We start from the raw sequence: 27,439 nt of genomic DNA on the forward strand, positions 1-27,439 counted from the left end.
ATTTCGCCTTACACCAAAGTCCAAGTGACATTTATCAAGCGATCCTATACAGCCAATCCTAGTGTACATTTGGTCGGAGCTTTGATAAATCTGAAAACGAGCGTCATTTAAATAACACGCCCTTAAATAACACGCCCTTAAATATTCTCATACATATAGCCCCTGATTATTTCTGGAATCTTCAAGACTTGGTTCACAACAAAGTAAAGTAAGTTAACTACAGTAAGCTGTGTAGCCGTTCTCACTTCAGTCAATACCAAACACTGGAAAAATTTCCCCCGAGGTATAAACAAACACAAAGCCAACCAATAACAGAGCAGTAAAAACAGCAGTTTCAACATTACCTTAAAGTTGATGGGATGGTAAGGCTCCACTAGTCTAAATGGGGACCAGCATCTGGTGTGAGGGTTTCCTAGGAACTCAATGTGGTATGTCTTCACTCTGCCGTCACTGCGCAGAGTCACATGTTCTCCTGAGTCTGGGTCTGGGCTCACAATGGCAGGCCACCTGTATGCAGGAACATTTTTATGTCATGGTTAAATTACACTTATGAAATTATTTAATCCTGGACGATTAACATGGTATAGGTTATGGAAAGGTTACTTAAGTTCCTTACACACCAGGAGCGTTTATTTTGTGTGATTAATTCATATTAATCTAAACTGCTGTTTGTGTCATGATTTCTGATCGTTTATTCATCATGCTCCCGGTGTGTAGGGACCTTAACACCTGTGAGCAGCCCAGTATAACTTAAGCACACTGTTAGCAGATGAACAGCCCCCATAGACCAGATACAGTAAGTACCTACTCAAGCACTTAAACAACGGTGAGGCAAGGCAGAGTGTTCTTTCTTTTGCTTGCATTGCTCACTTCTTTATTTGGAAACCTTTTCCAATAATATGAAAGGTCACTACATGCCATCCATTACCACAACTACATAAATTGATCTCATCATAAGAGCAAATAATAGGTAGAAACTAGAAAAAGTGCTCCTCGGAGCACAGGTCTCCGCCAGGTCAGGTAGGTTATTATGGCCTCCTGGTGGCGCTATAATGGGCCAATGTGAAAAGGGTGCCATTTGTTCTTAGGCCGTTCAATCGGACACTGTATTCATGACTGAGGAATTTTGTTCCAAAAATGAGTTTTGCTAAATTAGACCTGCTGGTGGCGCTATAACAGGCCAATGTGAAAAGGGTGGCATTTCTTTCTCGGCCTAGTGGGTATGTGCGCGCGAGATTTCACGGAAATCGCAAGCTGCATTGATGATTTGAGGCATTTTGTTCTAAACAAACCAATTCTGCAAACATTGGAAGCCAATCAGGATGGAGAATATGGAAAATCGGACAGATCCGTGTTGATCACTTGACTATAGAGATACTGTGTACTGATTTGCGTGAGGTTTGGACAAGATCTGTAGGAGTGATATCCAAACATGTGTTTTGCACAAATCGGCCTCCTAGTGGCGCTATAACAGGCCAATCTGAAAAATTCGGGGCAGAAGTTCGGCTTTGGCATCCAGGGAGTGTGTGTGCACAGTTTCGCAGCGGCTGGGCCAACGGTGCTAGAGATTAGCTGTTCACAGACTGACAAACGAACACACGGATGGACAGGGTGCAAAACATACTCTCGCCATGCCTTTCGGCCTGGTGGACAACCATTTGTCAGATTCTTTTTTTTTTTTACAGTCTCAAGTACTGATTATAAATGCATGCATGACCTGATTTGATGGAACCGTTTCTACTAGTACGCTACTAAAAACCTTGAAACCATATAAAAGGATCTACAAAAATATACCAGCTCCACAAATAAAATCACCCCTTCTCTGGACACATTTAGATGTACAAAAGATATGTGGATGGGTGATATGCTTTGAATCTGCAAGGGCTCTGAATCACACGAGTTTGCGATGACTACCTACCACAAAGATTATCCACAGTTTAGACCAGTGATTCTCACTGGTGCGATGGTATTTCAAGTGGGGCCCAAATAATTGGCAAAACACAAAAACTTGAATGATAATATTAATATACTAATATGAATATTTTTTAAATTGTATGTTTTTAAAAAAAATGCATCTGTGTCATTTTAGATTTATTTGGGCTATTCAAAAAATAGCAGATATACCAGCTCATAGCGCGGCACCGAGTGCCGTGCTATGAGCTTGTAGATCTGCTATTTTTTTAAAAATTGTGAACATTTGTGCAAATCTTTGAATATCTATATATTTTTTAAACACCAACATTTGTAACTCACTTACTTGCTTCTGGAGATTCTACAAATGTCTTCTAAATCCTAACAGTATGTTGCTGTATATCAGTTGTGCTCAAACTTTTTCATGTCAAGGACCCCCAAAATGATATGTATTTGGCCACGGACCACCATCTGAAAATGTTTTTTCAGATTAGAAGATTAGAGTTAAAGATGTTCGCTAACAATATATATTCAAAGAATTGCAAAAAAAAGCAAGAGTTTTAAAAAAAATCTGCAGACCTACAAGCTCATAGCGCGGCACACAATTTTGAATAGCCAAAGAAAGAAAAAAAAAAAAGACACAGATGCTTTCCCGGTCCTAATGGATTAAAATCCTTGCTAGTTTGACAGCCTTCAGTTGCTTCATGCTACACTCCCAGTCAGTGAGTCAGCAGAGGCTGATTTTTGGATGCTTTTAACAGGACAGGAAAAGCGGAGGAGGCAAACCAGGAGGCCATAACATTTAAACGCTTCAGCCGCTGATCGATTGCGAGATTGATTTGCTGTCCCGGTCACGGCTGACATCTATTCTTCAGGACTGTGTTCACAACATGAGAAAGTAAAGCAAGTTAACTCAAATGCGCAACAAATTGTTAAAACGCGACTGGATTGTCAGTGGATCTTCCGTCTTAAAACTCTTTAACCTCAAAAGGGTTGAATGAAAATCTTTCCCTGCAACATATTTTGTGAATGTTTTTTGTAAATTGTCTGAATGTGTGGCGTTCTACCATGCAGAAATGTGTACAAGTGTTCTATATTTTTGTATATCATTGCTGTCAGGCAGAAAATCTCCATATATGTTTTTTTGTTCTTTTTGCAGCAAAATCGATCTACATCCTCACAATAATTTGCATTACGACACGATGTGAGCTTGTAGATCTTGTATTTCTGATCATTTTGAAGTGAAAGTCTGTGGGTTTTACAAATACTGAACCAATGAAAAGTATTAACAAGCACTTTTGTGACAATGGACATACAGTAATATCCGAAAGCGACAATATGTTACCCTACCTACAGTATATTGACACTGATGACTGTCGGATGCCTGAGATTTCTGACATTTTATTCACTTTCTGCAATTGAGAATTGGGCACTAAGCATTTAAAACAATTACTGGATGTAATTTGATGCATTTTCAACAATGGGCAGGTCTCCCTATACCCTATCACCATATACTTTAGTTGTTGTAACATTTTTATTATAATCGCTTAAGCTTGCCACACGTTTTAATTCCTTACTTGCATCAACAAATTAAGCTGGTTTGAACAATTGGGACATATAAGTTCAATATCGCTCAATCTCATACATACTTTGGCCAGCTGCTTGATTCCGCCAGCACCAGGCTTCCAACAGGCATTGGGGAGCAGACAAACGTCAGGTGTGTGATGTGGTCCTGGGCCACACTGCAGGATCCATAGGCTGGATCTGGGTTCATCTGGCAAAACCAGGACTCTTTTAAGTCCACATCAGAAGAGTCCACCTTACATGAAGTGGTAAAGAAAACAGGAATGTGAATGTGACAATATTTTTTTTGTAAAACATGACATTATTTGGTTATGTTTAACTGTAACTTTTTGTGAGGCACCGTTTCAGATTTAGGTGCAAAGTTAAACCATAGATTATGTTTGTCACATTTTGCTGCTATTCCTCAGTAGTCCTCATCACATTATAGTTGTCTACATCCTAGTCACTGCCTGGAGGGGCTTTTTGTGTTATCCTTCTAGCATAGCTTTACAGACTGTATTGCTGTACTGTTAAAAAACAAAACAACAACAACAACAACATCAATCAATCAATGGAATTGTTAACACTTTGGCATCATATGGCCTATAGGCTATCCTGTGACAAAGCTCAGGGGCCTGCCCTGCTGGGGTCGCAAACTTCCCCAGAATATTCAAGGTGGAAACTTTCCATGTGAATTAACAGGAATTAATGGGAATAAAATGGAAATATAGGGGTAATTATTTGGTCTGGCTGTATTTATCATATCATAAACAGACATTATTGTAAATCCTTCTAAAAGATATGAAAAAAATCTTGTTGAGTTGAACTTTAATTGAATGAGTTGACTCATTTAGCATTGTAATGAACTTGAACTTAATACACGAACAACAAAAAACTCTGAAGACTAAGCTCTATGATCATGAACAGAATGTTCTTTAAAGACAACAATCCATTAATTTGCCAAACAGGCTAAATCCATTAATTAGCAGCACTCTGAATGAAGCTACAACCCACATGATAAAAGCTTAAAATAAAACACTAGCATATGGTGTTGACAAGTTATAAACTGTTTACTTTGCTTTATGTTAGCCTGCCACACCACCTGCTGGTTAACCGAAATATCATAATAAATATAAAATATATTTCATTAGCTACCAAAAATGACCATGGACCATGGACACATGAATGTAGTGACATGATAGGGTTAAACAGCATAGTATAGCCATGCTATAGCCTACTCTCCATGATGGAATGTTTTAGGATGAGATCTGTGAAGAAGTAATGCTTTCTCTGGTCTAGATGTCATAAATGTATAGACCTGTATACTGTAGAAGGAAGCATAATGCTTCATTTGTAGTTTATACTCAATCTGTCGCTTGCCGAAAATAGAAGATCACAAGCTCACAACATATTGATGTTGTTGTTAGGCCTTGTGGGCTTGCAGATCTGCTATTTTTGGAGATCGACACCGTGGTACAACGAAGTACAGATGTAGTAGTCTACTAATCCAGTGGTTCTCAAACTTTTTTAATTTCAAGGACCCCCCATAACTCAGAAAGGGTTAAAATCGAACCAAATGGACCCGTAAGAGTTACAGACTTGTAAGGGTCCATTAGGAACCCCACCAAGGAAGCTGACGGTCCCTGAAGCCCACTTTGAGAACCACTGTACTAAATCAACGCGTGTGTTGCTGTGCTTGTTCCATAGTGTAAAACATAAAGTACCATCTTGTGATCACTCAGGTAACTTACCAGCCTCCACTTCAAGCAGGTCGGAGACTCACACTGAACCCAGGTAGTTTTCTCCCGCAACAGTTTCGATCCCTCCATGTTGGAAGTGGAGGTGACACGTGGACCTGGTGGGCCAGGCCTCTTTGTCGCCATTGCCACGCGTGACCTGATGGGATATGTTCTTTTCATCATCAGCTAACGTTATTATTATTATTTATGAGACCAAAATGATGTGGGTGAAAGAGGCCACTAACCTGGCTGGTTGATTTGGGCAATTATACGTTTTTCTTTGTTATGACAAGATGAGAGGAAACAATGCTACAACTGATCAATTATGTTTAGCTCAACAGAAGTGTTGCCAGATTTTTGCGAGAGAAATAAGCAACTAGGTCTATTAAAACAAGCCCAAAAGAACAGAGCATAAGAACAGAGCACTCTATTTAAAAATAGCCGAACTTATATATGTGCTATTTTGCTATTTTTTTTGTGTCTCTGGCACAAAATATTTTCAGAAGGTTGAATCTACTAAATATATTAATTTGACATGAAAATGTTTGAGAACCACTGGTTTAAACAACACTAGTTAAACAAGCCCAAATAATCAACTACACTTTAGAAACAAGCCCAAAAAAACGCACCCCGCGTCCCGCAACTACCAATATTTACAAGCAACTTTACATAAAAACAAGCCCAATGTCGCTTATAATAAGTGGACATGGCAACACTGCTCAACACGTGCACGATGCATAAAGTACCGCCAGTGTGAGGAACTCGGCCACGCCCCCCAGCCCCAGGGGGTCCCGGTCCCCACATGATTTGGGGGGGGGGGGGGGGGTCCCCAGATGACAGTGAAGTGACAATTTAATTACTTTTAAGACTTTTTAAATAGGCTACCTACAAAAAAAGAAAGAAAGAAAAGAAAAAGACCATTACTGCATCATAAGTAATCAACAAACTACAGGCCTTCTATAAAAAACTGATCAAACATTGGCCACATTTTCAAATATTATAAGAAAGAGGCAAACATTGTGAAAATAGCGAGGCATTGTGAGCTTGTAGACCGGCCATTTTCACAATAATTATCTGTGGAACCAAGTCAAACAAAATGTAATGCCAATTCCAAGTGCTTGTCAGGGTGGGTGGGGGGTCCCCAGTTCAAATATGATCATTTTGGGGGGTCACGGCATGGAAAGGTTGAGAACCACTGCTGCTCATCAATCAATGATGAGAAGAAATCATCTGATGTCCACAGTTTATGAACATTTTTCTAATCATCAATGTTGTATTAGACTCAGTAGAGAAGTAGATATAGAACTTAAGTGTATAGGCCTACATTTATAGACTTCATATACAGTATACAGTACATCTCAGTTTGATTGTTTCTCTAGTTTGATTAGCATATTTTATCATTTGTATTATTATAGATAGATTGATAGATTGATAGATTGATAGATTTATATATTTATATATTTATATATTTATAGATTTATATATTTATAGATTGATAGATTGATATAAACAGTGACTATGCAAAAATATAGCTACATCGCCTATATGGATGGATATACAGGCAATCAATAGTGGATACAGATAGAGCTGAATGAGATGTGTCAGCTGGCCTACAACAGTATATTTCTTGATAATGTACAGTCTAAAATAATGAGTAGGCCTAAATGCCATCTACCAATAATGAAATGGTTACAACTGTTAAAATTAAAGGGTTAAAGGATGTTTTTGTTTTTTTTTTAAGTGTTAGTTTAACATCAGTCCAGCTCTTCTGGGATCTCCCCATCAGTCCAGCCCTTCTGGGGTCTCCCCATCAGTCAGAAAACCCCACAAAGATCAGCTTCAATTTATATTATTGCTCGAGTTGTGTAGTGTTGCCATCTAGTGAAAATAAAAGGAACATACAGCCTTCACCACCATTAAAGGGACAGTTCACTCCCAAAATGACTTTTTTTTTATCAATTAGTCACCCCATGGAGACTTGAATTCATGGATATATTTTTTAGTTTTTGTCGAAGTCCTAAGCCAATAATTTGATGACGGAGCATGATGTCATTTCTGTTGGGACGGCTGTGCAATTTGTGTTGTAACTAAGTAGCCTGGCTCCAGCCCCTGAATCGCTAGCCTCTCATAATGGAGTGAAACGAAATGAAAATTCAGGCTGAGTAGCATACAAGAGAGAGAATTTGAACTATTCTGTTGGTGTGCCAACAGAAAATATCCAACTAGTTAGACAGGATGTAGTTGGTAACCATGGCAAGGATGGCCAATTATTGGCTTAGGAATGCAACAAAAACTAAAGAAATCCATGAATTTAAGTCTCCATAGGGTGACTAATCGATAGAAAAAAAGTGATATTTTTGGGGTGAACTATCCTTTAACACTGATATTGTTTACATTGGATCTGAGATCCTCTGAGTCTTAATCTAATTATGGTAAAACAGCAGTGGTGTAAAGTAACTAAGTACAAGTACTGTACTTAAGTACAATTTTGAGGTATTTTGTTTTACTTTACTGGAGTATTTCCAATTTTCAATACTTTTACATATAATAAATAAATATATAAATTGTGAGTTATCAAGGTTTGATGATCAAAGAGTTCATTCTGTTAAGTGTGTAGCCGTCGTCAAGCAACTGCTGTAGCCTTTATGTTATGCAAATAACACACAAATCTAACTGTATGCTGTCTTTCATTATGTAGGGCAGGCTATACCTTTAGTTCTAGATCTGACATCTGTTGTTCTGTTCTTCTGTTCTGTTAGCCCTGAAACATGACTGTCATGCTTTCGAATATGTAATGGAATGCATGTACTGTACATACTCAATAAAAGAAAGTGTCATACATGTATAGATTTCATACATACAGTAAATCTCAGTTTGTTTTATTATCACATTTATATTATTATTTGTATTATTATACAATATATGGTATACACATTCACTATAATAGACAGACAGACAGACAGACAGACAGACAGACAGACAGACAATGAAGCACATACACATTGAAACCAAACCCACTCTCCAAGTCGTTTGTTTGTAGCCTTTATCCACTTAAAAATATATATATTTTTTCAATTACTAGTTACTTTGTAGAATTTTGAGTTTTATTACTAAACATACATTATCCACTTAAGCTCTATATATATTTTGGCTATTTTCATAAGATTTTTATACATCGAAATTGGCCATTCTGCACAAGGAGTACTTTTACTTTTGGTACTTTAAGTACATTTTGATGCCAATACTTTTGTACTTTTTTTTAAAGTAAATTTGAAATTCCGGACTTTGACTTGTAATCACGTTTTTTGTCCAACAACCACCCAGTGCTTTTATTTTGAAAGTGTGTCTGAAAGTCAAGTGACTCCCGGAAGTTTTTGTTTCCTCACCTGTCAGCTCAGACACAGAGACCCTCTGCTACGTTTCTTTGTTTTCCTCTTACAAAAACACAGCTATTTTGTTTCTAGACCCTCTGAATCAACATTACCACATGTCCCAACGCAGACAGGACGTGATATAATTAGAAAAACAGCATCTATTAACAAGGTTAGTGGCTGTCGACATGTAAAACGATAGGTTGCGGACGGTAGCTTCGACCTGCTAGTGTTAAATGGCCAATATAGCTGCTGTTAGCATCAGTGTTGCCATGTCGGCTTATTATAAGCGACTTTGGGCTTATTTTTCTGTAAAGTTGCATTGGAAAATTGGTAGTTGAGGGGGTATGTTTCTAAAGTGTACTTGCTTATTTAGGCTTGTTTCCCCAAAAAATATTATTTAAATTATTAAAATGATTAAATGTATTATTTATTTATTTTTTACTTTAAATTTAAAGACGTCAAATATTTTCATGAAAATGTTTTGTGTCAGGGAGCATTTGTGTCGTTAGAATATTTAATAAATATCCCGAATATTCCACATTTTATTGCAAGAGTTTTTTGAAAATAGCAGATCTGCAAGCTCACAACGCGTCACGATCTTGTAGATCGTCTATTTGAAAATATGCATGCATATAGGTTTAATTAATGTGCTCATGTGGCCTAAATTGCTTCTTTTGGGCTTGTTTTCCTAGACCTGGTTGCTTATTTCTTTCGCAAAACCTGGCAACACTGGTTAGCATTAGCTTAATGTTATCATGTCTGCATGTCACATCATCGACCCTTGTCACCAGAGACACCGATGTTCGTAATACTGTTTATACCTTGTTGGTTATTCATATTACAACGTTCAATGTTCTGCAACCGTGGACCTAATGTAGAAAAAGGTTTTACTTTGGACTGTCCGAGGTTCAACGCCATAATATTAGCTTTCAAACAGCAGTGGTCATTCATTGTTTACATCGTGTGGGTTCAGATAACTTGGCTTTTTTCGTTTTCTTTGAATTGTACGAGCTTGTCATGCTTCACGTGACCACCTCCCTGGATATTTACTGATCTATCCACCTGAAAATGTATGCTCGCTCGTTACGATCAAGACGGAACGAAAGCTACATCCGTTGTAAGCAACTGACTGTTTCACTTTCGATTTCGTGAGATCCTGACCTATGGATACTGACAGTACTTCTGTCAGGATCTCACGACGTTCAAAAACCCACTCAGAATCAGTGGTGGAAAAAGTAGGCCTACTCGTATGTTTTACTTAAGTAAAAGTGAGTGTAGAAATACCTGTAACTAAAGATTTTAAATAATTGTACTGGAGTAAAAGTACAATATTTGCCTCTGAGATGTAGTGGAGTAGAAGTGAAAGTATTGAAAATTGGAAATACTCCAGTTAAGTAAAAGTTGTACATTTACTCAACTTCAAGTACAGTACTTGAGTAAATGTCCTTAGTTACTTTCCACCACTGCTTCTGTCGACGTTCAAAAACCCACTCAGAATGATTCTGCATTTAGAGAGTCAGCTGAGTTAAAACAGTTTATGCTGCATGGATGGCTGGCATGATCAGCTTGTTGACATGTTTCATTTAACAATTACAGGCCGACGGCTGGATAGCCACTTAAATACTCTAATGCCAATGCTGCCCGTGACTGATTTCTGACAGATTATGATGCACACTAAGCAAACGTTTACAAATTGCCCTACAAGGGTAATTGCCATTGTAAGTGTAGGTCAGTGTATTTGACAATGAAACATATATCATGAGAGAAGGAAAGTTAATAGTCATAGACTCATAGTCATTGTGGTCACCTGTTGCTGTCTGTATGAGTCCACCTATCTACCATTATCATTCGTTTTTATATGCTCATCCTGTCCTTGTAGCCCATTGGAAACCTAACAGTGATGTCTTTCTTTGTACATTTAATGGTGGTTTAGTTTGATGTTAAAACTCTTAGTGGCAATATAGCTGTCCTACTAGGAGGTAATCAATCTTGGGATATATACTGTACAGTAGGATTAATTTCCTTATCATACTACTGTGTAAATAGTTAAAATATTCAAGTGCCAGGAAGCTTAGGCTAACCCCAAGCTGTACTCCCTATGTTGTCAAAAGATTGACATAGTTTAAAGATTGACATAGATTGTATATGCCACACAGTTGCTTTTATTCTATCTGGAAAAGCCAATGTTGTGAGTGACTAATTGGCCCTTTACTAACAGTCATGGTGGTGAATGGACTATGGACAAGGTGTTCTTGACGCCACCCGACATCCTTATCTGCCAAAATGATTACTCCTGACGTTGGTTATTTTTTGCAGTGGTACAATTTATTTTGATGCAAGCAGACATTTCTTTTAGAGTACATTTTTCAAACGTAGAAACCAGATTTAGGAATGTAACGCTTTCTTGTAACTGTCCAGTGGTGTGATGCTACTGTTTGTATGCTGCTGTTGTTAGTCTGTGCACTAGGCATGGAGCCCCTGGCGGTGGATGATGACATCTGCATCCTGAAACACGAGACAGCTTATGGCGCATCTGGTGAGAGCCCCGTGTCAGTGTGTGCTGGCGACGAGTCCGTGGCATCACACTTTGCCCTGGTCACGGCCTACGAGGACATCAAGAAGAGGCTAAGAGACACAGAACGGGAGAATGCTATACTGAGGAAGAGAGTCAAACAGCTGGAGGATAAGGTACACAGTGAGAGAGGAAAAGGATGTTGGGGATGGTGTGAGAGAGAGAGATGTCAAGATTAAGAAACCGGAAGTGGAAGAACACTGGTGACATTAGATATAACAGGTGACATATAACTGGTGACATATAGATATAACAGCTACAGAGCAAGGCATGGACTTAGAAAGAGATTGTAGGAGATTAGTAAGGTGAGAAAGAGAGAGGAGGAAAGGAATAGGTAAGTGAAAGATACATAGGGCATTATTAGATACCAGGGGTACTCAACTACAAATCTTGAGGGTCCACAAATAATTTTTTGAATAAGACAAAGGTCCGTTTATTTAAGTCGGTCAATCGAGCTTAGCTTATCAAATCGGATCCCCTCCCAACCAACCAACTTAATAAAACTGGGGTGCAGAGCAGTGGCGCAAATCTGGGTTGAGGCTAAAGGGGGTCCCCCGCATGCCAAAATGTTGAGTTTTTCTTTTTTTCTTTTCCTCTAATCTAGCTAATTTGACACTGTGTTATGTTAATTCTTCTTCATTATTAATAACTTACGATGCATAAGTGGGTTCAGGTTCTATTAAATAAGTATTTTTAATTATTTTAACATTTATTGTTATTATTATAAATGACTTGGGGGGAGGGGGGGGGTCCAATCTCCCCCGTACCCCCTGGGATTTCCCCGTCTGGTGCAGAGTATGAAAACATACATGAAAATAAACATGAAAACAAAACAGAACAACAATTCAAATACTTTTTCACACCCCCTCCAAGAATCCCAAAAAAAAAAAAAAAAAAATTGCCCAGGGTCCACAGGGAGGTGTCCCGCGGTCCGGGCCTGGACCCCCTTTTTGCGCATTTTGCGCATAAATCCTTGAATGGAAAAATATTCATTTTTGCGCTTGAGGGTGATGGATTTTGGGGCTTTATCGAAAATATTAAATGCGCAAATAGTGGATGGAAACACTTGCCGAATAGGTTTTTAAGAATAAAGCATTGAACTCGAATGACTATCGATTTTGCACAGTTTATAGCTTAATATTTTGTATTATAATTAGCCCAGAATTATAACTAAGTAGGCCTATAGTAGTTGTTATTCATAAGTGGAAGCCACCTCGTGACGTCGGGTTTACTAACCAAACACATTTCCGAACACATGTAGCCCTCATTTCAACTGTAGGCCTACACAGAATAAGTTCAGATGATAAAATTAGGCTAATGAATGCTGTAATTTTGTGGACACGTTTTATAAAGTACACTTTAATATAAGATCTTAATAACATCTTTCATATACTCACCTTCATGAATGAGTTTATGTGCGCAACTTGCGGCTCCATTAATTAAAGTTTCGCACTTATTCTGTGATGCTTTTTGTCCTCTGAAATTCTGAAAATTCGCTTCATATTTTCAACAGGTTTTATGGAAACCCAGTTAGTGAGAACACTGTATAGTTAGAGATGATCTAAGAGATCTAGAGAGCAGTTTCCTACCACTGAAATTACAGTAAAGCTGATGTATGAAGATGACTAATCTGTCTCCTCTACTACCATCTTCTCTCTCTTTCTCTCTCTATTCTACACCTTCTTCCACCTTACTGTCATTTTCTTTTTCTTTCTATGATCTCTGTTCTAGCTCTTCAGGCCAGAGGCTCCTCCATCAGAGGGTCCCCAGTATGTAAACAAGGCCTTCAGTGCTTACCGAGGTATCTATATAGAAAAGGAGGACCTACAGATTGAACTCAACAAACTGGTAAGTTTATTGATAAAGTTATCCTTGCCTCAAGCTGAGACATGAGCAACGTTGCTAATTTCTCAACCATTACTAATAAACCCCAAACCAAGGACAGTAGCATTCAGAGAGCCCAAACTTAAATACAAATTTACAATACTAAATTAAATTAAATTAAAGAAGAAAATATACAGCAGATGAGAGAAAGAAAAGTATAAAATATACTAATAAGGTCAGGGGCGGCCTTAATATTCACTGCCAGGTAGGTACTATGCATCCGCTTTTTCCGCTGGTGCCAGCGTTTTTTACCTGTTTTGACGATCTTTGGAGAGCCGCGGATGTAAACAAAAAGTGTCTGGGGGGTGGGGGAGGGTCTCGTCTATCCACTGGAACAAAAACATTTATACCGGGATCGGCCATTGAAAATGGCTTGTTTTTACACAAAAAAATTAATCCGAGCAAGAAGTGTTTTTCCACAAATCCTAAGATAGGAATGGAAGGAAGGGAGTTTTTTTGGGATGATGTCACATCCGTCCACTCCTTCTATCAGCGTCGAGGGATCGTTCCTAAGTTGCGTCAGAGCGCCCTCTTGTGGAATAAAAAAATAATTGAATCGAAGTAGATCTACATCACTGGCAGTCAACGGTTGGATCTGAACGGACGTAGATCTACGTCCTTGGCAGGGAATGTGTTAAGGATCTGTGGGCCTGTTACAAGAGCTAATGTCATCCTTGTCCAGTGTAAATCAAAAAATAATGATCATGAAGTACGGGAACACTGAATCAAACGCACCCATCTATGCACTGTGCAGTTGCATAGTTTGTTTGACCCTGCTGTCTATGTTGGAATACTGAACATCATGAAGCATCACAACTTATTTTGCCATTTTACTTGAATTGTTTTTGCCAAAAACCAACCGCACTCTATATCAGACAGTCAGCTGCAGCAGAAGTTGTCGTTATCCAGTAAATAAACCGTTTTGGAAAGACTTTGCACAGCAGTATTCCTCTCCCTCCAGCACAGACCTGTGCTGTGCACAAACGCACTGGAACAATTTAGAAGCAATTTACAAGAAACCTAACTGTTGTTTATATTGACCTAACATTAGCAGATGTGTTTTCTTGTTGGAAATGTCATCATGATGGGTTGTTTGTGGGTTTTGGCAGGCAGATGCTGTCCCCTCTTCCCGGTAGGCACTGAATCTTTTAGTACTGGCCTACTTTCACCCCTAGGTATAAAGTATATATATAATTTAAAAAAATAGATAAAAGTTACTGTTAAATATAAGAGTCAGGTCTGCAGATAGTACCAAATACTGGTACATCTCAAATGCTCACTTGTGAATAGTACTACTGTATTTATTAACACGTATATTAACCCATTAAGGCCTGAGGTTCCAATTCTACAAAATGTCTTCTAAATCCTAACAGTTATTTGAAAATACCTATGTTGCTATGTCAGTGGTTCTCAAACTTTTTCATGTCAAGGACCCCAAAATGATGTGTATTTGGCCGCGGACCCCCATCTCAAAATGTTTTGTTCCAGGGACCCCGAGAAGCAAAGATTTGAGTTACAAATGTTCGCTTTAAAATATATATATATTCAAAGATTTGCACAAATTGTCTAGATTTTTCAAAAATAGCAGATCTACAAGCTCGTAGCGCGGCACTCGTTCCAGGTCTTAATGGGTTAATGTCCACCTTTCTCCTTCTTCTCTGTCTTCCTTCTGTCTTTGGCAGAAAAAGGAGAAGAATGAGAGTGAGAAGCTGCTGACAGAGCAGCTACAGGCCAAAGAGTTGGAGGTGCTTCAGCTGAGGACAGAGATGGAGACCAGCCAAGGTAGAGGCACAGCACACAGAAATCCATCGCATTTATTTGCTCATGTGTATCTATTGTTCACTCTGACATTACTGCTGTGTTTTTGGTATTTCCAAATTCAATTTAATAATAATATGTGCTCTTAAAGGACCACTTCACCCATTTTCAACTTATCTTCATACAATTGGTCCTCACTAATGGTCATTAGAAGATGCCAACATTTTCTGTCTATTCGCTCTGTGTCTCAATGAAGGGCTGTGGACAGTCACTCGTAGGCAGGTTTGGTCATTTCAAACAACATTTCAGACTTTTTTTAATGTATTCATTATGCAAGAAAAATGAGAAAGGCTAGTTTATATTAGCTTGGAATCCTCATGAATTATGTAAATTATTGGTAGGCAGGTTTCTGAACTGTCGATAGCCCACCAATGAATCTGCCATCTTATAATGAGTATTAGTGAGGACCAGTTATATGAAGATATATGACCAAAATGGGCGAAGTGGTCCTTTAAGACTTAATAATACTGCAGAAATGGAAAACCATACTGAAAACTCAGTTAGGATAACCACTTCAGGCATAGTGCGTCATCCATCACCTCTGACAGTAGCACTGGCACAGCACTTAAATCTACACACCATGTTTTGTTTTTATTTGTAAAGATTATTTTCGGGCATTTTATGCTTTATTTCACAAGGTCAGTGTAGAGAGACAGAAAACTAAGCACAAAGAGAGAGGAGAGACATGCGAGACAGGACGGGGTCGGATTCGAACCCAGGTCCTTGTGCTCAGTAGGAGCATGGTGTGGGCACTAACTGGCTGAGCCACCAGGCACCCGACTCTACACACCATGTTGTAAATGAAAGAGCATCTCACATTAGAGTGCAATTCCTTTAGTCATAGGATAATGTGTATTTTAGAAATATTGACCAATAATCATCTGCTAACTCAACTGTATCTACTGTAATGGTAGCATTGCCCCAAAAACACATAGACAAGGTAAAGATGGATGCACAATGCACGCAAAGATGGATTTAAGTGTTAGTGCTCTGAAATGAATTATTATTACTTACAATATACATATATTCAGAAAAGGTTTATATTTACCGTCTTCATCTTTTCAGCAAGGGATAATTGACAGCGAGCCGGTCATCGGGGTGTAATGCTTCTTACACGACTACTTTATAAATACATTAATAAACTGACCCAAAAGTAGCAACAAAACAAAGTATTTTCTTGCTTACGGTAATGCAAGTATTACATTAATTTATGCCGGGTGCGGCCGTCCGTCCGTCCAGTGCAACACGGTCGCCTCGGAAAACAACAGGAAGTGTAGTGGCTCAAATGGAATCACTTTTCGGTTATTGCATCGTCTATTTCTCTCTTCAAATACTTTAAAAAATATTCTTGAGAGCAACGTTTAGTTGTAAATGACATGGTGTGTTTGTTTACATGGCTTTCATGTTGGATTCAGCATAAAATCAAGCAGCGCAGGTTGATATGAGCCAGGTGCTCTGAGCCTTTGATTACACAGAGGGCTGTTATTGAGCTCATCTGTCATTATCCAGAAATAACACAGCACTGAATTCAGTGATTGACCAATCAGAATCAAGCATTCAACCAAGCCGTGTAATAATCCCGTTTATACTCTTGTCCATGCATGTCCAGTGATGAAGAGTCTCACCACCCCCCCAGACTACTTGGAGGTGGACAGGGTCAACTCTGAACTAAAGGTCCGCACGTTGCAGGAGGAACTGGAGAGGTTAACGCTGCAAAACGGTAGACTGCTGGAGAGACTTGGGGTAAGAAAACTAAACGGCACCTCTACACACTTAGTATGTAAAGGTAGAGTAAGTGGTTAAAACTAAAATATTTTTGTTAAGTTAAAGTTCTTTATTGAGATGGTAATCATTGCTTTATTGAGATGGTAATCATTGCTATAGACAATAGAGTGTTCAGTAACAGGGGTCTCGCCGTGTCTGCAGCGCATTAATAAACAGCAAATAAATTTTCAGGTTCAATATTATAGTGTTCCAGTTCCAATTTTGTTTGCTCATTTATTTTGTTCATCACTTCCAATTTCACTTGTTTATCCAGTATCCTGTATGAGTTGAGTTCTCTCTCCTGATTGGATGAAAATCACCTGAAAATGTATCTTTAGTTTACCAAAGAACTATCTGAACAAATACGCTATAGCAATGATTGATTACCAACAAAAGAAAATCACTTTCTGCTCCTCAAACCTCACTAGACTTGTTTTTTATTTTTGACACTTTATTTTGTTTTAGGAACCACAAGGTCTCAACGGAGAAGACTTGGACTTGGACCACGACACCAGGTACAGTACTTAAAGAATATTACAGAAATCGGGTTACAAATGGGGGCACGGTGGCACAGCTGGTAGCGTTGTCGCCTCGCAGCAAGAAGGTCCTGGGTTCGATTCCTGCCGCGGACGCTGTGGGCGCTGGAGGCGTGTCTTCTCGCCTCCAAAAAAAATTAATTAATTTACACTCCACTTGAAGAGCCATACGCCTAAGTTATGACTAATGTAAACCATGTACAGTAGGCTACTGCAACTATTGTTTTAATAATCCATTTAACATGCAGTTTAATTTCATTCTCACTTACTTTATAAGAAATGAGAAGATCACTTATTTTAGGCTGCTATGTAGCTGGTAGTAGATTAAATTATAATGGAGTAACCTGTCACTGTCATCTACTGTTAGAATGGCATAATAATTCTATTGGGTTTGTTGGGTCCATATAGTACCCAACCTGTCCAGGGTCTCTCTGGTCCCTCTCATCTCGGACATGCACCAGGTTGTTTCTGTAATAAATATGTTGTTACCAATCGGATCTCTGAACGAATTCCACGGGTCCATTAGGGTTAGGTTTTGTAATTTTGGACCTGTGCAGACCTCAACTCTACATCTCTGCACAGTGCACCTCTGTATAGTTGAATATCATACTGTCTTCTTGTATTAGGCTAGTAGGATATAGTACTTAGCACTTTGAGATTTGTGTCAAATATAAAGTGTGTTACAAATAAAAATGTATTATTATTATTAGTAGTAGTAGTAGGATTCCATAGTAGGATATAGAGTAGACCATAGTGTAGTTGACTCCTTTGGACACTAGAGGGAGGTATATAGCAAATATTGCCCATTCAAAATTGGCATAAGAAATTAAGTTGGGAATTATCTGTGAAAGAAAATCTCTCTCTTTCATCCTTATCTTTTTTCATTTTTAAGCCAGTCGCTGACATTTAGATAAAGTGTGGACGAGATTTCACATGTAACAAAAGTGTGGAAAGGCCAGTTTTTCAGTGCTGGTGGATTACACTTAACTATGATACCAGCATTTTGTTAATTTCGCTTAAATACTGTGTATTGGTTCACTTAATCACTTTTATAGTGGTAAATACTAATTTAATTAAAAAGATAATTATGACGATCAAACCACTTCTAAATAAACACGATCTGTCATTTGATTTGTAACATTTTGGCATTCTCCACACTTTTATTCTCATTCTCAAAGTTCACACCAACATTTTTACCACAGCGTCTAAAGATAGTGCTCGGGCATCTGTTAAAATTAATCTCAAACCAATGGACTATATTTGCAGGGAGAGGAACATGCAGCAGATATACGAAGCTCTGTGCTCTGAGATTACACGTCTCCACTCTGAGCTGAAGCACCAAACAAGCGTGGTCAGGAAACTAAAACCACTGCTCAATGACAACAGACAAGGTGAGGCCTGCTGGACACACACACACACACACACAGTTTCTCTCCTCTGTTTAAATGTGGTTTTGTGTATGTGGGTGTATGCAGTAGGCACGTAGCATACTTACATCTCACACATAGCACAAACCGGCCATTGCGGTCAAGTGTCATTGCTAGTTTCCGACCGACAGTTAGTTCTCCTATACATACTGTAGGCGGGTAGGGCACAGTCTGTACCATGCCAACTTACATGGCGTCAGGTTGAACACGCCACTCAGGTTCAACGTGGCAGATAACATTACTGAGATATTCATCACCACGGTTCAGAAATAACTAATACATTATTACGTTACTTTCAGCACCATGGAGGTGAGGAGAGCGGCGAGGCCAGAGAGAGAGAGAGAGATACTGTTTATTTCAATAGGTACACTTCATTTCTGATATTATTAAATATTCAAGGACCCCTCGTCTTTGAAGAATTTAGTGAACCCCTACACTTCTGGTTTTGTTTTTCTTTCTCTTAACAACGTATAGACGTAGACCTATCACGATTATTTCATACATTTGCCTCGATTACGATTAATGAACAAATTATTTTTAGCCTGATTAATTATTATCTAAAAAAAAATCGAAAATGAAAAATCGTGCAAATCTTTAAATATATATTTTTTGAAGACAACTTTTTAAAAATATTTTGTTCCAGGGACCCACAGAAGCAAACATTTGAGTTACAAATGGTCGCTTAAAAAAAAAAGATATATTCAAATATTTGCACACATTTTCACGATTTTTCAAAAATGGCAGATCTACAAGCTCATAGCGCGGCACTCGGTGCCGCGCTATGAGCTTGTATATCTGCTATTTTTTAATAGCCACAGAAATCTAAAATGACAGAGATGCGTTCCCGGAATTGAATGTGTTAACCTGCCCCTAACCCCTGAACATGAGGGACTTGCAACCCTGTCACAACTCTGCACTGGGCTTTATACAGTAGCTCTACTGAGCTACCTGACAATGCTGATTTATTTGAAATACATTGTATCGGCTATTTTCACTATTTTTGTACGCCACCATTGTACAACGAAGTACTATACAGGATTAAGCAGTTAATCAGGCTAGTCGATTATGAAACGTCGATTATGTCAAGATATCACAGGTGTCTCTTGGACATGCAAATGAGGACACATTACAGGACTTAGGAAGGCATGATTCTGAACTCATGCCAAAATATGCCACTAGTCACTGCTTGTGGTCCATCTCTTGTTTGCGGTGGGCTTCAGTTTTCCCTGTCTGGCATCATCATTTCGCTTTCAGCATTGAGCGGGCATTCTGGTGATGCCAGAAGATGTGGACAAGTGCACGAGCAGACCCGTTTCCTCAGCAGAAAAACGTTTGCTTCTCCTCCAAATTGCCAACTCTGCAATTTACATAGAAATGCGCAAGGTGCAGAGGCACCTGGCTCTGAAAGGCAATGGGAGATGACACTCGCGATTGGTTTAATTCATGTTATGCCCAAAAGCCACCCATGATTAATGAGGAGACTAAAAACAATTGTTGCGTCTTGTGCCGTGCATTGCGCCCAGATTATGCACAGTTTAATGAGAGAAAAGTGGAGTTGGACTGAAGCACCCAAATGCACTTGTGCCATGCACTTTAGAGTAGACCATGCGCCATAAATAGTTTAAATAGCTATTTGCAGTTTTAACAAATTGAACCAAGTTTATTATCCTGCTGAATTGAATATTATGTTTGATATTTTGTGTGCATTATCCGTGAATTGGCCTGGTTCATTTTCTATAGATGAATGGAATGCCAAGTACTAATTATAGTAAAAAAAAGGCAAAACTGAGGGTTAAACAGCTGTGTATTATGTTTGTGTTAACCTGCCCCTAACCCCGGCACATGAGGGACTTGCAACATCCTGTCACAACTCTGCACTTTGGGCTTTAAACAGTGGCTCTACTGCAGCTACCTGACAATGCTGATCCAACTTACATGACTGTACATGGTAGCAGAAAGCAACTTTCAGTGATTATAGAGTGTAGCTGCAGAGGTTGTTGTTGCTCTTGATTGAACTGTAATCTTTATGATGGTAAATGTAGGTAATTTTCAGTGTCATTGTAGCAAATTACTAGAATCTTGTGGGTGATTTATGAATGACTTACTAATGTTGTGCAGGCCTGTGTTACAAATGCACAACCCATTTAAACCAATATCATTTCTTAATTGGGGTCCCCCAGGGGTCTATACTTGCTACAAGCTGTGAGCTTGTAGATCGGTTATTTTCGCCAAATGTTCGCAAGAGAATAGGGACGCTAGGATTCATGTGGTTAAAGGGGAAAAGGAAGTCAAATTGGAGCCACCAAAACGAAATAAAAGAAATTGGAGCCACATTGCTCTGCAGTTGAAGTCCATTTTGGACACAAAAAGACATGTAACATCAATAAAAAATGAGCTATATAGATGACTGGCATCATATTAACTAGTCTGGAATTTGAAATGATGTGTAATCACTGGAATTTGACATCTAACGCAGTGGTTCTTAACCTTTTCAGGCCGTGACCCCCCAAAATAATCATATTTGAACTGGGGACCCCCCACCCTGACAAGCACTTGGAATTGTAAGCATTACATTTAGTTTGACTCTGTTCCACAGATAAATATTGTGAAAATAGCTGATCTTGTGAGCGTGTAGATCGGCTATTTTAAAAGAAATTAGCTCTTATATTATTTGACAATTTGGACAATGTTTGACCAGTTTTTATGGTATAGTTTGTTGATTACTGTTGATGCAGTAATGGTATTTTCTCTTTTTTTTTAATATTAAAAAGGTCTTAAAAGTCTTTACATTGTCACTTGACTGTCATCTGGGGACCCCCCAAAAAATCATGTGGGGACGCCCCTGGGACTCACAGGTTGAAAACCACTGATCTAACGGACAGTTTGAAATAAGTTGTCTGTGTGCTTCTCTGTATTATACTCTACCAGCTGTACCACTGTAAGACTTTTCCCTCAGCTCATGCTTGCAGTTTCACTCATAAGGCTTGTGAGAAAACTACAGACGTTGTCCAAGTGCTAAAATGCTGTAAGGCATTGGTTTTCAAAATGGGGTCCGGGGACCCCCAGCGGTCCTTGGCGGGGTACGAGGGGGTCCCCAGCTAAATAAGTTAATATAGCGTCACAATCATTTTAACCACTTCAACCATTATTGTATACTTTGGCTGTTAGAAAATATATGAGCTTGTAGATAGATCTGCTATTTATCTTTTTTCGTGAAAATTTGCACAAATCTTTGAATATATATATATTTTTAAAGCCAAAATGTTTTACTCAAATCTTTGCTTCTGGGGGTCCCTGTCCGTGGCCAAATACAATTTTGGTGGTCCTTGGCATGAAAAAGTTTGAGAACCAATGCTGTAAGGATATTATGAACTGGTCTGCTCCCTCCAGGTCTGTCCCTCTGACCTGATGTTTCCCACCCTAGAAGACATTCCCTTTGTTGTCTGACTGCTCCCTTTGTGTGACAGAAGAGGAGATGGGGATGGGCAAATTAAAAGGAAATATGGCAAGAAAATAAACATAGGCCTATTTATTCCACCAAATAAGGATGTAATCCTGAAACGTAGATGAGACGGATAGAGAAATAGGGAGAGAGAGAGAGAGGGAGAGAATGTGAGGGAGGGGGAGGGGAAGGGTAGTGAGGGGAAGAGGGATGGTTATGTATTTATTCAAAGATATTGTGCATCTGTATTCTTCTAAGGTCCCTCCTTTGGAATCACTTTTATTCAAATCCGGGCCTCACGAGACCCTCTCAGGGATGAGAAGAACAGAGGGAGGGAGGGATGAATGGATGGATGACTGGAGGGAAGAAAGGCGAAGGAGGAACTCTCATTTAAACTTTATTATCCGCTCAAGATGATGATTCGATGGCAAAGCCGTGGTGTGTGCATGATTAGGATATTGGCTTTGTACACAGCGTGATATCTTACACTCAAAGTCTAGTTACTGCCTGGACTTTCAACATTTTCTTAGTTTCACAATTGTTGTTTGATATCCTTTTTATTTAGTGGCCTTGACATTTACACCATCCAGAGGTCTCAAACTACTGTATTTGTTCTACCACACAGCTTGTTTTGTAAGGAGTTGAATGTGATTTTTTTTATGTCTTCGGTCAGAAGTAACCATACTCATATTTAACGTAGAGTAAGTAATTAGAGTGCAAATAACAAAAGTGTAATTCCTGCCAAAGTGTGAAATGCAGCTGTCAGCTAAAGTAGTTGGCTTCATTTGAACTTTCCGCTCACATTTGAGATTTATTGTTCCCTGTCTAAACCATGAGAAATCCGTTTCCCTTTTCAAATGAACTTGGAAAAGGTCAGATTAGTTTCAAATCAGTAACAAAAAGTGGTGCTTTGAAATTTATTATAAATATTTAATAGATATCAAGTCTATAGAATCTTTTTTCTTTCTGTCTTTTCTGCAAATGGAAGTTTGTTTTGTCAGTGCACTTTTGCATAGGTACATTTTCACACTCTCAGGGTCAAATTAACACTCTGGATTTTTGCACTGGACTGTGCTCATATCCTCTCTTGCAGAAACCATTCCAGCCACATATCCATAAAGGTATTTTATTTATGTGGCAGATATACAAAATTGCTTCCTTTCTTTTTCAATCAAATGCTTTCATGAATGAGTGCTCTGTTACAAACTTTCTAACAAAAATCTATTGATGTACGGGTGCAAACTAATATTATTCAAAAATAATCCATTTTAATGAAATCATTGATTTAAATAAATAGTGAAAATAGCAGATCTACAAACTTAAACTAAATTGCTTACACTAAATTGACTATTTTCGCAATCGTTTTGTAACACACACTGCTTGGCAAATGACAAAACGGGGCTTAAGTGGTTAATCACATTAATCAATTTAATCAATTTTAAAAAATCGATTAGAATGTCTTTGTATTGTTTTGTTGTTATATATAAAAAGTGCTTCTCGATTATTCAATTTACTGAAAAAGGAATCGTTAGTATAATTGCTAACAAAATAATCGATAGTTACAGCCCGAAAATGAGGCTGATAATACTACCAGTACCCACATCATCAGAATGTTCCTCCCATCAACTATCATGTAATTTGTCATCATGTCATCATAATTTGTTTTGGTCTTTTTCGTTCCATCCCCTGCTCTCTCCCTCCATCCCTCTTTTCATCCGTCCTCCCATCGTCCCTTATTTCCCACATTCCTCTCTCTTTCTAGACACCGTTCCTGTCCAGTGCCTGGACGATGTGGAGAAGAACAACAACCATCCAGCACTCCGTGTGTCTGTGCCTCCTAGCGCCCCCCCAGTCCCCTCCAGCTCCGGTCGCCCTTGCCCCCCTGTCGGCGCCCCATCGGGACCCCCACTGCTTGACGGACTGAGGGAAGACTGTTGGAACAACGGGCCCTGGTCCACCCAACACTGCCCCGCTGGGGCCATGGGTGGGAACCTCCTGCCTCCCCCTCCTGTCAACCAGGCCTCCCTGGATGATAGCTCTTGGTCCTTCCCCAGCCCCCCCAAGCCCAGTGACGCCATGTTCTGGGAGGGACATCCCAGTAGCCCCCCTATCTTTGCTGCCTCTACCACCTCCAACTCCTCCTCCTCACCAGTGGGGAACTGTAGCCCCAAGAGCCCCCCCAATACCAAGTGGGCCAAGCCCTACTGAGGAAGACTTTGATTAACAAATATGTGAATGTCTGGGTAAACAAATGGATGAATGGAGTCTCCAACCCTGCCACATAGCTACCACCCAACCTGCCTTAAGTTGATAAGACCACTCTTCTGGACTGGACTGGACCGGACCTACTGACCATGGGAACTAACCACAGGGTCAGATGGGGACTTTTCTAAGTATAGCTCTTGGACACTCATTGTTAATGTGGCACCTCTGTAGAACATATCTGACGCCTTGGTGGAGAACATATCTGAACTTAACAGAGGGAAAGTTGTTGAGAGGCCTTCAGCAGATAGATCTGTGTGTGTGTGTGTGTGTGTGTGTGTTAGTGTGTGTGTAGAGGTGGGTGTGGGTGTTTGCGTGCGTGTCTGTGATGTATGCAAGTACATAAATGCATTAATGCATGAGTGTGCACAAGCATGTATGCGAGCAGAGCGTGTCTGTGTGTGTGTGTGCCAATTAACGTGTGTGGGTGAAAAAGCATCTTCTGCTTGCCTGCATCATCAGCTCATAATAATCCTATAGGGCTTCGAGGGCCTACTTTTACATTCACTGTGGCCACACTGATCCAATTCCACAGCTGGATGCATAGTACTAGATTTTATAAAACTGTACCCCCTGCAATGTAAGTCTCTTTACATGTGATTGTTGTAACGTATAAAAGGTATATAGTGCTATGGTTGTTTCATGATAGTGTGAAGGCTATGTCTAGGTATGCGGACTCAATGTGTTTGTTTTTTGTACTATGATGGATACAGACAACAGTACAGTTAAACCAGTAGGATAAACCGAAGAGTTTCATTCCAATAAAGTGCGTCCAGCAATTGAAAATCGTACATCTGCTCCACTTTCTCTGCTGAAGCGATTGCTGGCATTGCAATGAAATTATGAAATATTCTCAGACCTTCTACAAGTCATTAGCTATCTTGAAATACCATTGCTTTGAAAAGTGCAAAAAAGTTTAAAATTACAGTAAATTAAAATGCAATGCTGCATTTATATTTTTGAGAAGTTATAAATAGCAATTCATACTTTTATTCTAAAATAGATGTACAGCCTTTGGAATGGAACTCTCTAGCCTCACTAGCACCAAAAAAACAAACAAAAAAGCTCAACTGTTTACTATTTCACTCATGATACAATTCTACAACTCAAGCAAGCCTCTCTTTAAACCTGCCTATTAACACATACTCAGCTCTCGCAGACCTTTTGTCAAATGAATATGTGTAGCATTTCTTTCTTTAGCCACACACAAAAAAACAGACATTATAAAAGGGACACGGAGATGCCAGGCTGGGAGAGGACCTACAATATGTTTACCCTAAACCAGGGGAACATGGGGCTCTTGGCTGGAGTTTCTATGAAGGTACCTCTCCGATTGACAGTGTGGTTGACAGCTGAACCAACGATCTCTCTGCAACCCCCTGCACTGAGACGGTCAACCTTGATATCTGCTGTTTGTTGGAAGTGTTCAATGACTTGTAAGAGTGATTTCAAGGTGGTCTCTGAGTCAAATGTTTCCTATGTGCAGCAGCAATCTCTTTGCCTTGTGGGCACAGGGTTTCGCACAAGTCAAAGAGTATTTAGGGGAATGTTTGTGCGTTTATTTTGAGGATTTACTGAATAGGTTCCATACACTCCCCTGCATTGACACCTTATTGTGGGTGCAGGTTCTGAATAATAGCAACTAGGAACATCTGTACTGTGCTGAAATGTTTATCTGTGAGTATGAGTTAGGCTGTTGTGTGATGAGGGCAGTTGAAACATGTAAGTACAGAGCTTAATAAGGTGCTCATGACAATGGGATTATCATTCAGTCTTCATAATCAGAACAGCGTGTAGAAACCTTGTGAAACTTTTATAAGGTGTGAATCAGGAGCACACAGAATGAAGTATACAGTACAAGACTGTGCATATCTGTATAAATGTATATGGCGGGCTTTAAGTATTCTGCCAGGCTGAGTTTTGCACTCCAAACCATTGGTTTTGGCCTTCCCTCTACCCTCTTACGATTTTTTTGTGTGTTAAATAATTATCTGCTGTGGGGGAAAGACATACGATAAGTGAATTATAACCTGAAGTGTAATGTGATTTATGACTTGTGAAATTGGTGCACAAAGCACAAAGGGCCATGGTCATTAGAGATTTATCTTTCTTCCATTTTTCTTTCAGTCTGTTCCATAGCAATTGTGATCTATTATTTCTTAATTTATAAGAAATGTTATTTTACAGCAGCAGTTTCATAATTCTGTGAACAATTTGCAAACCAAAATGCAATGTACAGTAGATATGGATTATATTTTAGAATTACTGCACTTCAGACTGTTTGTAAATATGACTTAAATTAAATGAAAGAATGAATGTGACTGTATGGTATTGTTCCATGCCTCTATTAATATACTTGAAATTCAATTTGGGGAAATTATCTAACCACTCTTCTAACTTAACATATCCACCTAGTTGAAACCAGCTCTCCAATAACGACAAATAGCGAAAAGAGCAGATGTACAAGCTCAAGGCTTCCCAATATGTTTTGACCTTTGCTATCGTTTATTTTTTTAAACTAACAGGGCTAATGTGGTTAAGAGAATCAGACTTAGTGGAGGGCCATCTCGCATACAAAAATATGTAGGGCCAGCATAAAATGTTATGGCTTTGCGAAGACGATTAATGTGAATATAGAATAACGTAGTGCTGTTAATTGTAGAACATTTTTCTAATGACATCTTGATCTAATATCTTTTCATTTTGCACACGTCTTGCATTAAGTCAGGTTAAACAGGAGACCCTAACCACGCATGTTTATTAGAAAGCAACAGACACCAAGATATTTGGTTTACCAATTTGTCTCACTAGTTTAGTTGACAGGTTTTTTCAATTCCTGTATGTTAATTGGTTAATATATATATATATGCTACCTGTTCACATGTAACAAACATAGCAACCAATCCCATTCATTTTATTATGTACTTTTTAAATCTCTGAATGCACTTTTCAGATCATTTTTAATTCAATATTTCCCAAAAATTCCCATCAAATTCACATACAAACAAAATGCATTTGGTATTTGTACTAGGCTGTAATCTTCCACCTAAAACCAAATACACATACAGTATACTATAAAGTGTATGTAATTCACATTTTTCAAAGTGGCTGGCAAAGTGGCTGGCCAAAGGTTACTTAAAACACATG

The 27,439-nt window shown here is 39.0% G+C and overlaps 1 protein-coding gene across 2 annotated transcripts; it reads left to right on the forward strand.

Annotated features, from left to right (window-relative positions):
- The first annotated feature begins 8,602 nt into the window (after positions 1-8,602).
- Positions 8,603-26,612, forward strand: azi2 (5-azacytidine induced 2). 2 transcript variants are annotated; one of them, XM_080426628.1, is made up of 8 exons: positions 8,603-8,756; positions 11,043-11,275; positions 12,891-13,007; positions 14,726-14,831; positions 16,471-16,604; positions 17,091-17,140; positions 18,428-18,552; positions 23,793-26,612. In XM_080426628.1, exons 2-8 carry the CDS (start codon positions 11,057-11,059, stop codon positions 24,236-24,238), a joined length of 1,197 nt encoding a protein of 398 aa, XP_080282754.1. In that variant the 5' UTR covers positions 8,603-8,756; positions 11,043-11,056; the 3' UTR covers positions 24,239-26,612. The 2 variants fall into 2 exon arrangements, with proteins under 2 accessions (XP_080282754.1, XP_080282755.1); XM_080426629.1 differs by having other exon boundaries at positions 14,726-14,825.
- Positions 26,613-27,439: the final 827 nt, after the last annotated feature.

The sequence above is a fragment of the Gymnoscopelus braueri genome (genome assembly GCF_963280865.1).
Source record: "Gymnoscopelus braueri genome assembly, chromosome: 4".
NCBI lineage: Eukaryota > Metazoa > Chordata > Actinopteri > Myctophiformes > Myctophidae > Gymnoscopelus > Gymnoscopelus braueri.

Coding starts and splice junctions, on each gene's coding strand:
- azi2 (XM_080426628.1), top strand. CDS start 11,057: ATGGAGCCCCTGGCGGTGGATGATGACATCTGCATCCTGAAACACGAG. Junction 13,008..14,725: donor AGATTGAACTCAACAAACTG/GTAAGTTTATTG, acceptor TGTCTTTGGCAG/AAAAAGGAGAAGAATGAGAG. Junction 14,832..16,470: donor GGAGACCAGCCAAGGTAGAG/GCACAGCACACA, acceptor ATGCATGTCCAG/TGATGAAGAGTCTCACCACC.